Below are 12,982 nucleotides of genomic sequence, written 5' to 3' on the forward strand. Positions count from 1 at the left end.
TCTCTTTGGTTGACGCGAAAAAAAGGCCTAATTCTACCAATTGCTGGGTGTCCTGGGTGTAATAAGCGTTGCCAATAAAATAAAAGAACCGGTGAAAATAAAATTAACTAGATTATTGAAAAAAATCATTAAATCAGTATACAAATCGCTAGATTGTTGCTTTTCCTTTTCAGCAGTATGGTGTAAAGACGTTTTACCTGAACTTTTGCATCTATATAGGCACAATTTGATTTATTATGGTATACAAGTCGTTTCACGAGAATGCCCTTAGGAAACACTGGAAAATCCTAGTTTATTCAATTGCCCCTAAGAGTTTCAAATTGATCGGGCAATCAGGGCCGAACATGACCACCTTTTTTACTGTAACCTATCTGCGAAGGAGAGTTAATTTGTATATAATGTAGGGCAATATGCCCCTTGAAATGTGGGATTACATGGACTCGAGAGACATATTTTTTAGATTATTACACTATTCTGAAAAAAATGACTTTCCAATACCCCAGAAGGTTACGACGGTATTTAGGGGCAAAAAAGGGTACAGGAGGGGAGGGAGCTGGTCGCCACCCATCCACTTTAAGCCCTGAACAGGTCAGTAGAACTTTGATTTTTGTTCGAGTGAGCCCTCTCCCTATTGTCTAAAACCACACGAGTAATAGAGAAAAACATGGGAGGCACATGGCAACAGCAGTGCGTTGCCCCTGATTCCTAACCGAATTTTTTACTTTTCTCCCTCAAACATCGTCCGCTATTTTATCAGTTATTTTCCTAAATCATTCTATCCACCCTTTGTGTTACGAAATTCTCCAGTTGCAGATTTCGCTTTTAGTATCCCTCTCAGGTTTTAATCCTGAAGTCTATTAACAGTAAAACTACAAATGAAACAGCTACGCTTCTTAAATGTCATCTTTAAATAGACTCCTTTACTTTTAAAATAAATAGGAGCATTCCTGGCCACTCTAGTGTCCAAAATCGAATCTGAAATCTTGAAATTACAGTAGCATAAACAATAAGTTTAGCCGTCTTATGTGTACTTGGACCTTTCTATGAAGCAATACCGCTAACTTATTGTGCTAATACGAATCTTCAGTTCATTAGAAGGGAAATACTGAAAAAGGAAATAAAGAATGGGAAATATATAAATAAGCTTAGGCAATTTTAATGGAAGAAAAATTTGAAGAGGAAAGAACTTCTTTCTTCATTGATACTAAAATAAGTATGCACTCGAATGAATTATATGTTTGCCAATCATCAAGACAAAACAGCAAAAAATCAATTGAATAAGTACAAATATCAAATAAAACAAAATCAAATCACACCCCATATGGCACAGTAGGGAATAATATCTAATAAAAACATAAGCAGATAGACAGTAAATAAACAATAAACGTAAATATAAACAGCAGATAGAAAAAAGTACAAGTAGTACAAACGTATTCCCCCTTTAAATTTCAAAATTTCTATATATATTTTTTTTGCATAGTTTGTCGATTTTTGGCACTTTTAAAAGTCTCAAAGCCATGTAATATCAGTTCCCACAGCTTGATGGTCATGACTCCTCATACAATAGAATACAACATAAAACTAAAGAAAAATTGACATAGGTTATTTTAGTATATATAGGTTTCAGTATATTTCGTTTTTGCACTAAAGGTGAAACACAAGCTATTTTTGTTTTGGTATTTTGCTACTTTAGCTCCCTATTCTTTTCAATATAATAATAAATAAAGAAATTAAAAACAATACCTGATTTAAAGTCATTCTCAATGCCCTGTAATATTAGTTCCCATAACTTGATAGTCTGAGCAGAAATCAGCTCAAAAGTCACAACATTCTCCAAAGACTCCAAAAATGGCCTCCCCACAAAGTCTGATCCAAGTTTTAACAGGTTTGAAGCTTGCAAAAGAAGCTGCACAAATTTAGACACATCCCTGAGCTTCACAAAAGCTGTCAAAATTGCTGATAAAAGACTATCACAATCATTATTAGTTACATCAGTTCGGCTACTTAATACAGATTTGATAATAGGTCCAGGAACATACTGTATAGAAACTGGGTTAATATTCATCAATACTTCACAAACTTTCATAACCTTGGGAACAGTTTTACCGAATTCTTTTATAAGGTACTGTACTAAATTTTGAAGCCAGCTCATAAAGGATAATCCGTTTAAATCAGTCATCAGGTTATATTCTTTCTCTTTTAAGATTGACAACATGCCTAAAACAGCCTCAACTTGAGTTTCAGGCTTTGAAGTCGCCTGAACAGAAAGCGAAGTTGAATGCCTACTTGTCTTTGTTATTATAGCTGGTTGATCTTTTGCTTCCGGGTATATCCCCAAAATAGCCAATAGCAAAGCCATAAATATAAATGCTTCCGTCTGTGATTTCTTGTAGCGACGCAAAAATCCTTCAACGAGCAGTTTCACAATAAGTGGACACTTCTCATTATGAGACATTTGTTCTTTGCATGCAACTATTATTGCTTTCAAAGTGTCAGGATAGTGAGGGATTTCCTCCTTCTTTTCTGGTATAGAATGAAGGAATTTTTTCCAGTCTTCATACAGCTGGTTGCCAAATATAAAGTTTTGCACAACGACGGACCAACGAACTTTAGCTTCAGTAGCATTTTCGGCTACTGGTGTTGAAACTAAAAAGGAAATTGCAGGTGGAAAGACGACAGACATGAAAATTTGCAGAAGCTGAAGTGATGGCAAAAGGCGATTCTTTTCTTGAAGCTGAAATCCAAGTCGGCCAAGAAGTTTGAAATAATTTCCAAAACTTGAAAGAAAGCTGCATTGACCAAGAACGGAGCTCGTCTACAAAAAAAAAGTAAATTCAAGATAGTTTTAAACCACAGTACCATAGAAAAACAGCGAGATTACTTTAACATCTTTCGAACTAAAACAAATGTCTTTATTTTTAAATTTACACGAAACAAACAATCTGGTTTTGTATTATTTTCCAATGGTTCGAGATTTGACATATTAACAATAGTTAAGAACAGCACTATTTGGCTTCCCTTTCTGAAGTACACTTGGGGAATGATGTGATGGCCTAAGAGGACCCGTCATAAGATTACACGAATAGAATTAAAACATACTTTTACCAAAGATTCATAGCACTAAACTATTCTTTTTGAAAATACTTCCAGATCCACACAGGGTCAAAACCTCTGGAAAAGACTTTCTTTACACAAAAGATGGGTTTCACAGCAAAAAGACTACAGGACACTGTTCAAACTTAAAATGCAAGTTGTTTCCAAAGAAAAATAATTGGCAGCATCAATTGTTCCTTAATGAGTTTTTAAGCTTTCCTAATTAAAGTTTCAGTTTATATCACGGTAAGTTTATTTGATAATGTAATTTTCTTTAAATTTTTGGCAAACAAAAAATAATTTTCAACCCATACATACTTTCATAAGATGAATAGTAGCAAATATTTTAATAACAAATTTAAGTTTCTATTCTAGCTTTTGCTCTCCTGAATTCATACATATAGCACATAGTACACAATGCCATAGTAGCTTGTATGTGTAAAAACGCCACTGGTGACCACAGAGAAAATGCTTGAGGAAAGAATTTCTAAGGAGTTATTAAGCAAAAGCCTCAAGAACATCTTATGACTAGCGACTTCCATTACTTATAGTTTTCAAATATATAAAGACCGAATGTGTCGCAGAGAGCTTTTAAGAATAAATTTGAATTTGCTCTGAAAGGGTGTACTGTTGGTGCTAAGATTATAAACAAATTCAATTTTCAATTTAACTATGGAGTGCTATGATGCCTGTGATTCTATTATTATGATTCTATTAGTTTCCTATATTAAAGCGCTGGAGATCCTTTTGTTTTCAGTTCCCCATTTCCTTTAATTTAGAGCTTAAAGGATGAATTTTATGTGAACTATTTTATTTCCTTATACCGTAGTATATTTTCCACTGAATATTTTGTTTGAACAGAAAGATTTTCTACAGTCCCCTCCATAAGCACAAGTTGTTACTTTTAGCCTGAAAAATTAACAAATAAGTTTATTATGTTTTGAAAGCAGAAGTGAAACTATTAAAAAGATGTTCAAAATATTCAAAATTTCAAATTAATAAATTATCTTTCTTTTCGAAAGGAAGCAGAGGAGATACTTGTCGATTATTCCCTATTTCGTCTTTTGCTTCTTAACTAATGTAAACAGGAGGCGAATATACAGTTCAATATTATTACAAGAAACAGACAAAACGTGGTCTAAATGTTGTTTCAAATAAAGGAAAATTCCTTTATTTTATAGTCAGAATCTAATGACTAGCCAAACCGAGCTTACTTTCTCCTAACGTAATGAGGTAGGTTATCACACTGATGGTTATTTCTTTGAATCACCTAAAGAGCATTTATTATGAGTTGCAGACATGGAGCAGGTGGAATGATGGCTCTTTTACACTGTAGTTACAATTTATGGTTTATGAAAACCTTTCCCAGGTTATTCAAAATGGGCAAGATTCTTTTAAATTACTTGATCCTTTTGAAGAAATTTAAAGTGCAACCGAACTTCTCTATTTAATTGTAAAAACTTGATGGCTAACTACTACAAGCACGCCAGCAAATATATATATATATATATATATATATATATATATATATATATATATATATATATATATATATATATATATATATATATATATATACTAGCTGTTGGGGTGGCGCTTCGCGCCACCCCAACACCTAGTTGGTGGGGGCGCTTCGCGCCCCCCCCGCGCGTAAGTCGTTACGCGCCATAATAGTTACGCGCCATTGTAGTTGTGTCCCTATGTCCCACCTGTGAATATAGATATATATATATATATATATATATATATATATATATATATATATATATATATATATATATATATATATATATATATATATATATATATATATATATGGTTTTAACTACGTAAAACTTGCGAATATACAACATTCTTTGCTGTCCCATTGTCTTTGCATATAAATAGATTGTCAGGTTTACGGACTCTTGAACATGCAACATATAATGGTCCATGGGAAAACAATCTGTATTCAGATCTATACCTCATGATTCTAATGATTGCCCTTGAGCTTTGTTGATGGTGATTGCTAATCGACCATTCCCTGTCCCGGTGTCCCGGTCGTCATTTATATCCCCCTGTTTCCCCCGGTGTCCCCGTTGTAGTTGTGTCCCTGTGTCCCGGTCGTCATTTATATTCCCTGTGTCCCGGTCGTCATTTGTATCCCGGTGTCCCGGTCTGTATATACATTCGTTTTTTAGTTTTGTTTTTCTCCTTTATTTTTTTCCTTTTTTTTTCTTTTTTAGTTTATTTAGATTTTTAGATTTTTTAGTTTTTTTATTAGTTTTTAGTTTTTTTTTTCTTTTTAGTTTTTTTGTAGTTTTTACCTTCTTTTTAGTTTTGTTAGTTTTTTTTTTTACTTATGTCCTGGTCGTCATTTATACTCCCTGTGTCCCGGTGCTTTGTTGATTGCTAATCGAACATTCCTTTTGTCCTGGTTGCTTTCTCTTTGAGTGTCGTCATTTATTTTTTTCTTTTTTAGTTCTTTTAGTTTTTACCTTTTTTAGTTTTTTTTTAGTTTTTTAGATGAAAATTTTTTTTAGTTTTTTCCTTTTTTTCTTTTTAGTTTTTTATTGGTTTTTACCTTTATTTTAGCTTATTTTTCAGTTTTTTCCTTTTTTTTAGTTTTTTTTATTTTTTAGTTTTTTTAGTTTTTTACCTTTTTTTAGTTTTTTTAGTTTTTTTAGTTTTTTAGCTTTTTTACTTTTTTTATTAGTTTTTAGTTTTTTTTGTAGTTTTTGCCTTTTTTTAAGTTTTGTTTTTCTCCTTTATTTTTTTCCTTTTTTTTTTTTAGTTTATTTAGATTTTTTAGTTTTTTTATTAGTTTTTAGTTTTTTTTCTTTTTAGGTTTTTTGTTGTTTTTACCTTCTTTTTAGTTTTGTTAGTTTTTTTTTTTTACTTATGTCCTGGTCGTCATTTATACTCCCTGTGTCCCGGTGCTTTGTTGATTGCTAATCGAACATTCCTTTTGTCCTGGTCGCTTTCTCTTTGAGTGTCGTCATTTATTTTTTTCTTTTTTAGTTCTTTTAGTTTTTACCTTTTTTAGTTTTTTTTAGTTTTTTAGATGAAAATTTTTTTTAGTTTTTTCCTTTTTTTCTTTTTAGTTTTTTATTGGTTTTTACCTTTATTTTAGCTTATTTTTCAGTTTTTTCCTTTTTTTTAGTTTTTTTTTTATTTTTTATTTTTTTTAGTTTTTTACCTTTTTTTAGTTTTTTTAGTTTTTTTTAGTTTTTTAGCCTTTTTACTTTTTTTTATTAGTTTTTAGTTTTTTTTGTAGTTTTTGCCTTTTTTTAGTTTTTTCAGTTTTTTTTAGTTTTTTATTGGTTTTTACCTTTATTTTAGCTTATTTTTCAGTTTTTTCCTTTTTTTTTAGTTTTTTTTAGTTTTTAGTTTTTTCAGTTTTTTACCTTTTTTTAGTTTTTTTAGTTTTTTTAGTTTTTTAGCTTTTTTATTTTTTTTATTAGTTTTTAGTTTTTTTTGTAGTTTTTGCCTTTTTTTAGTTTTTTTAGTTTTTTAGCTTTTTTATTAGTTTTTAGTTTTTTTTGTAGTTTTTGCCTTTTTTTAGTTTTTTTAGTTTTTTAGCTTTTTTATTTTTTTTATTAGTTTTTAGTTTTTTTTGTAGTTTTTGCCTTTTTTTAGTTTTTTCAGTTTTGACGTCACCTGATCCAGTTTTTTCAGGTGACGTCACCTGATCCACAGATCCACACACAGACAACTTATTTTTATATATATAGATATATATATATACTAGCTGTTGGGGTGGCACTTCGCGCCACCCCAACACCTAGTTGGTGGGGCGCTTCGCGCCCCCCAAAGCCCCCCCGCTCGCTTAAGTCGTTACGCGCAATATTAGTTACGCGCCATTGTAGCTGTGTCCCTGTGTCCCACCTGTGAATAGAGATAGATATAAATATATATTTTTAACTACGTAAAACATGCGAATGTACAACATTCTGTGCATATAAATAGCATTTATATTCCCTGTGTCCCGGTCGTCATTTGTGTCCTGGTGTCCCAGTTTGTATTTTCTCTTTGAGTGTCCCAGTCGTCATTTATATTCCCTCTGTCCCAGTGTCCCGGTCGTCATTTGTGTCCCGGTGTCCCGGTCTGTAATTTCTATTCAAACAATCCCTGTGTCTCGGTCGTCAATTATATATCCCGCCTGTGCCCCCGGCGTCCCCGTTGTAGTTGTGTCCCAGCCTCCCGGTCGTCATTTATATTCCCGGTCGTGATTTGTGTCCGGGTGTCCCAGTCTGTAATTTTTCTTTGGGTTCCTGGTCGTCATTTATATTCCCTCTGTGTCGGTTGTCATTTGTGTCCCGGTCTGTAATTTATCTTTGAGTGTTTTTTCTTTTTAGTTTTTTTTTACATTTTTTCAGTTTTTTTTTTCTTCTTTATTTTTCAGCGTCACTATGAAGTACATATCGCCGAACCTTTGTTTTTTAACTTAAATCTGGTAGGCATTGATGACCTTATCCAAGTCAAAATCCCAAACCCAATCATCATCGCTATCATTTTCAGTTTTGATATGTTTTGACTCTCGCTTTCCAGGTGGATTTTCATCTAACTGCGCGGTTTTGCGTTCTTTAGCCGCAAGCCTGTTTTCTTGCTGTTCTTCTCGGCACGCTTTCTTTTCTTACTTTCTCTATCAGCTGCAAGCCTGTTTTCTTGCTGTTCTTGTGATTCCTCGGCACGCTTTCTTTTCTGACTTTCTCTATCAGCAGCAAGTTTTTGGCATAGACTCTTTGAGCATCTTCATCGGCTGTTGCCATGGTAAGTTCATCAGTCATTGTAAACTTAAACATTAATAGATTTCTACGTGAACATATGTCTTAAATATCTTGAATGACGTCACCGTCAAAGCAAAAATGACGACAACTAATTTCATGACGTCAGTCAACACAGAAACATGACGTCACCTGATCCACAGACAGACAGACAGACAACTTATTTTTATATATATAGAAGATGTGCCGGTGTCCCGGTCGTCATTTGTGTCCCGATGTCCCGGTCTGTAATTTCGTCAGTCGAAAACATGACGTCAGTCAACACAGAAACATGACGTCACCTGATCCACAGACAGACAGACAGACAGACAACTTATTTTTATATATATAGATATATATATATATATATATATATATATATATATATATATATATATATATATATATATATATATATATATATATATATATATATTTAAAAGTTCTATATATTTTTAAAAGTTCTGAGCCACAATTATATTGCATCAAAACGTCATGGCAGGAATATTATTGCATATAAACTAGAAAGAGCATATACTCCCATTTTTAGTATAAAATAACTTTGCCCATATATAGTTGCTACTATATACTTAGTTGTTGCTATTTGTCCCTCTAAAAAAGGTCCAGCAGCTGAAATGTTTCGACACCCAATGCGCCACCAATGGCTTATCTTTATTCTTTTTTTTATCTTATATACCACAAATATGGCTAAGCCAATGGACCTTATTCTTTTATACTACTGCAACAGCCACTGGCAGCTCATCACACCAAAAACCCGCCAAAGACATCACATCTGAATGCCCTCTCTTCCACGCTAGTCTGTTCAAATCGTCACTCTTTATTCCACAACTCATAAATTTCTGAAGAATGTTACGCTTGGGTAGAAATACATGACACTTACCGTAGTGCATGCCAAGCTCTGAATTTATTGGAGAATGACCAACACTGGGATAACTGCATCAATGACGCGTGCGAAACGTCAACCCCAAGTGAAATTCGTGCATTGTTTGGCATCATTTTAACAACTTGCTCTCCATCAGCTCCTACAGAGTTATGGGGAAAATATAAGTCAAAAATGTCCGTAGATATACTCCATCGAAAACAGTTAGAGACGTCAGATATGACTTTTGATTTTACATCAGAAATTTATAACTACACTTTAGTTATTACAGAAGATTTGTGCGTACGTATGGCAAACAAACCTCTTCAGGATTTGGGAATGCCTTCATCTAACCGTATCGCTGCTGTTTCGACATGTATAGAATTGGATCGTGAACAAAGTTACAGTACGAGTGATCTATTGTCGTATGTACAAAATAACATTTCCAAGTTAACGTCGGAACAAAAAGACATTTATGATACGATACTCAATTTCAGGACGCATACAACTACCTGCTGATTTCTGTAATTTAGTGACGTCCAAAAATGAATTGATTGAAAAAGTATTTCCGAATATTCTAAAAAATTATAAAAATAATAAATGGCTAAGTGAAAGAGCGATTCTCGCACCCAAAAATATAGACGTCCACGAAATCAACAATATTGTTTTGACCAAGATTCGAGACCAGGCAGTCCTTTACAAGTCAATCGACACAGTTTTGGAACCAAAAGAAGCGGTTAAGCATGCATGTTTGTTTGTTTGTAAAAAGAGCGTTTGCATATGACGTCATTATTAGTACATACGGCTTTGTATATGCACAGACAATGGGAAAGCCAAGAATGTTGTATATTCGCAATTTTTACGTAGTTTAACTCCTGCAGACGAAATGAATGCTTGCCTGAAAAATTCTAATTTATGGGCACACGTAAAAATATTAAAATTAACTACAAATATGCGTGTCCGATTGCAAAACGATGACTCTGGTCAAATATTTTCAGATCAATTGCTGGCAATTGGAAACGGAAAGCTCCCAGTAGTGGGAAAGCCAAAAATGTTGTATATTCGCAATTTTTACGTAGTTTGAAACGTAGTTTGCATTTGGGATAACACCTTTTGGTATGGTATTGGCCCCAATAGTCCCTGAGGAAAGGGCTGTAAGTTATGTAATTTGCCCATAGTTTCTATAGGCTATAGTATTTGTTATTGAGAAATGAACTTGTTTTTAGGGGGGAAGGGTTCATGGGGGGAAACGTTCCCAGGAGAATGAAAAGGGAATTCTTGACATGATTTAACAAAGGGTGAGAAATTATAAAAAAGTTTTTTGACATAAAAGTAAGGAGCAGTATTAAAAATTTAAAACAAGCAGAAATTATTCTACATATGAGGGGGACGGCTCCCTTACTCAATTCTCCTTTTTAAGTTTTGCTTTTTCTCCTAATGCTTAAAGGAGATTGATCAAACAAAAGGGCCGTTGAATTTGAGTGGATGCAATTTTAGAGAATATTAAGATTTTTAAATAAAGACCAAAGGTTGTGGAAGGGTTAGATTCCCTTATATTTTGATAGTTTTAGCTAGCTTCCAAGTCCCCCTCGCTTACTTTGAAGCGAGTATTATCTGTTTAGCTAACAGGGGCATCACGAAGAGGCTCTCTTCGCTCATGCCGCCTGGTTTTGCTAAAATTGCCTTTTTCTGTGCCAAAAAAGAACTGAAAAGATGTTCTTTTTCTTTCTCTCTCTCTATATATATCCAAATTTTGAGGCAAAAAGATCATCTTAAAAAAAAACAAGCATAATATAAAAACTAACTTACAAAAAAAAAAAAAAATTATAACTAGCTTAAGGAATAAGGAATTTTGATATTCAGAAAACGAGAATTTTCCAAACTGCAATCCTGTAAAAAGCATATCAGCATCTAAAGCAGAAAATTGTTATAAAACCTGTTAGCTCCTCCAGAAGGATTTTGGAGCCATATATTTCCTAGTTCTCTCATAGCTGTCTTCTCTCCTATTTCTTGAATACCTTGAGCTATCCCTGTAGGGAGATTCATCTTTTTGTGTCTCTTCTTTCGATCTTCCTCTTTCTTTTCTGCCATATCGAACCTCCGTTTGCGATACTTTCCTTGGAATGGAGAGGATGTCCTTTGTTTGTATTAAATAAAAAAAAACAAGTTTTTTTAACTGAAACTAAGGAGCAAAATTAAAACTTAAAACGAACAGAAATTACTTTGTATATGAAAGTGGCTGCTTCCTCACCAACATCCCGCTCTTGACGCTAAAGTTTGACTCTTTCTCTCAACTCTTCTTTTTAAAACAGAAAAAAACTTTAGCGTAAAGAGCGGGATGTTGGTGAGGAAGCAGCCCCTTTCATATACGAAGTAATTTCTGTTCGTTTTAAGTTTTAATTTTGCTCCTTACTTTCAGTTAAAAAAACTTGTTTTTTTTTTATTTAATTTCTGAACGTTTTTCAATCAATGCATGTTTTGATTTTGGCTCTTCGCAGAGGAATAATTTAGCATAACGAAAATATATTCTACGAACATATAGTTTCTGAGGTTCACTAAAAAACTGCCAAACCGGACAAAGAGAAAGGAGATGAGGTACAACAAGGCTATTATAAATTTTCGCAAGATTTAATTTATCAATGTGTTTAATATTAGATACTTTTTTGCTAAATGAACTTTCTCATAATTTTGATTGAATGATTTTGAGAAAAAAGAGCGGGAGAGGAAGCCTAGTTGCCCTTCGATTTTTTGGTTAATTAAGATAAAGGCAACTAGAACTTTTAATTTTTTACGAATCTTTTTTTTAGTAAAAGATATACGTAACTTATAAATTAGCTTACGTAAAGTAGTTTTGTATTCTCATGTTTTTATTACATATAGCTGTTGGGGTGGCGCTTCGCGCCACCCCAACACCTAGTTGGTGGGGGCGCTTCGCGCCCCCCCCAAGCCCCCCCGCGCGCGTAAGTCGTTACGCGCCATAATAGTTACGCGCCATTGTAGTTGTGTCCCTATGTCCCACCTGTGAATATAGATATATATATATATATATGGTTTTAACTACGTAAAACTTGCGAATATACAACATTCTTTGCTGTCCCATTGTCTTTGCATATAAATAGATTGTCAGGTTATCCCCCTGTTTCCCCCGGTGTCCCCGTTGTAGTTGTGTCCCTGTGTCCCGGTCGTCATTTATATTCCCTGTGTCCCGGGTCCCGGTCATCATTTGTATCCCGGTGTCCCGGTCTGTATATACATTCGTTTTTTAGTTTTGTTTTTCTCCTTTATTTTTTTCCTTTTTTTTTCTTTTTTAGCTTATTTAGATTTTTAGATTTTTTAGTTTTTTTTATTAGTTTTTAGTTTTTATTTCTTTTTAGTTTTTTTGTCCCGGTCGTCATTTATATCCCCCTGTTTCCCCCGGTGTCCCCGTTGTAGTTGTGTCCCTGTGTCCCGGTCGTTATTTATATTCCCTGTGTCCCGGTCGTCATTTGTATCCCGGTGTACCGGTCTGTATATACATTCGTTTTTTAGTTTTGTTTTTCTCCTTTATTTTTTTCCTTTTTTTTTCTTTTTTAGTTTATTTAGATTTTTAGATTTTTTAGTTTTTTTATTAGTTTTTAGTTTTTTTTTCTTTTTAGTTTTTTTGTAGTTTTTACCTTCTTTTTAGTTTTGTTAATTTTTTTTTTTACTTGTGTCCTGGTCGTCATTTATACTCCCTGTGTCCCGGTGCTTTGTTGATTGCTAATCGAACATTCCTTTTGTCCTGGTCGCTTTCTCTTTGAGTGTCGTCATTTATTTTTTTCTTTTTTAGTTCTTTTAGTTTTTACCTTTTTTAGTTTTTTTTTAGTTTTTAGTTTTTTTAGTTTTTTACCTTTTTTTAGTTTTTTTAGTTTTTTAGCTTTTTTATTTTTTTTATTAGTTTTTAGTTTTTTTGTAGTTTTTGCCTTTTTTTTTAGTTTTTTGTCCTGGTCGCTTTCTCTTTGAGTGTCGTCATTTATTAGTGTTTTCCTTTTTTTTTTAGTTTTTTATTGGTTTTTACCTTTATTTTAGCTTATTTTTCAGTTTTTTCCTTTTTTTTAGTTTTTTTTTATTTTTTATTTTTTTTAGTTTTTTACCTTTTTTTAGTTTTTTTAGTTTTTTTAGTTTTTTAGCTTTTTTACTTTTTTTATTAGTTTTTAGTTTTTTTTTGTAGTTTTTGCCTTTTTTTAGTTTTTTCAGTTTTTTTTTTAGTTTTTTATTGGTTTTTACCTTTATAGTTTTTTTAGTT

At 33.0% G+C, this 12,982-nt stretch overlaps 1 protein-coding gene across 10 annotated transcripts in view; it reads right to left on the reverse strand.

Annotated features, from left to right (window-relative positions):
* The window catches only part of LOC136027274 (uncharacterized), a 65,897-nt gene that overhangs the window by 11,505 nt on the left and 41,410 nt on the right, over window positions 1-12,982 (reverse strand). For 2 of the 10 annotated variants that reach the window (XR_010617560.1, XM_065704360.1), the window contains exon 1: window positions 1,744-4,561. Coding sequence is in view for 9 of the 10 variants with exons in the window: in XM_065704360.1 (XP_065560432.1) it covers window positions 1,744-2,683 (940 nt within the window). In the remaining variant the exon portion in view is untranslated. The other 8 variants (XM_065704353.1, XM_065704357.1, XM_065704356.1 and 5 more) reach the window with 7 other exon arrangements.

Source organism: Artemia franciscana, chromosome 5 (genome assembly GCF_032884065.1).
Source record: "Artemia franciscana chromosome 5, ASM3288406v1, whole genome shotgun sequence".
In the NCBI taxonomy this organism is placed as follows: domain Eukaryota; kingdom Metazoa; phylum Arthropoda; class Branchiopoda; order Anostraca; family Artemiidae; genus Artemia; species Artemia franciscana.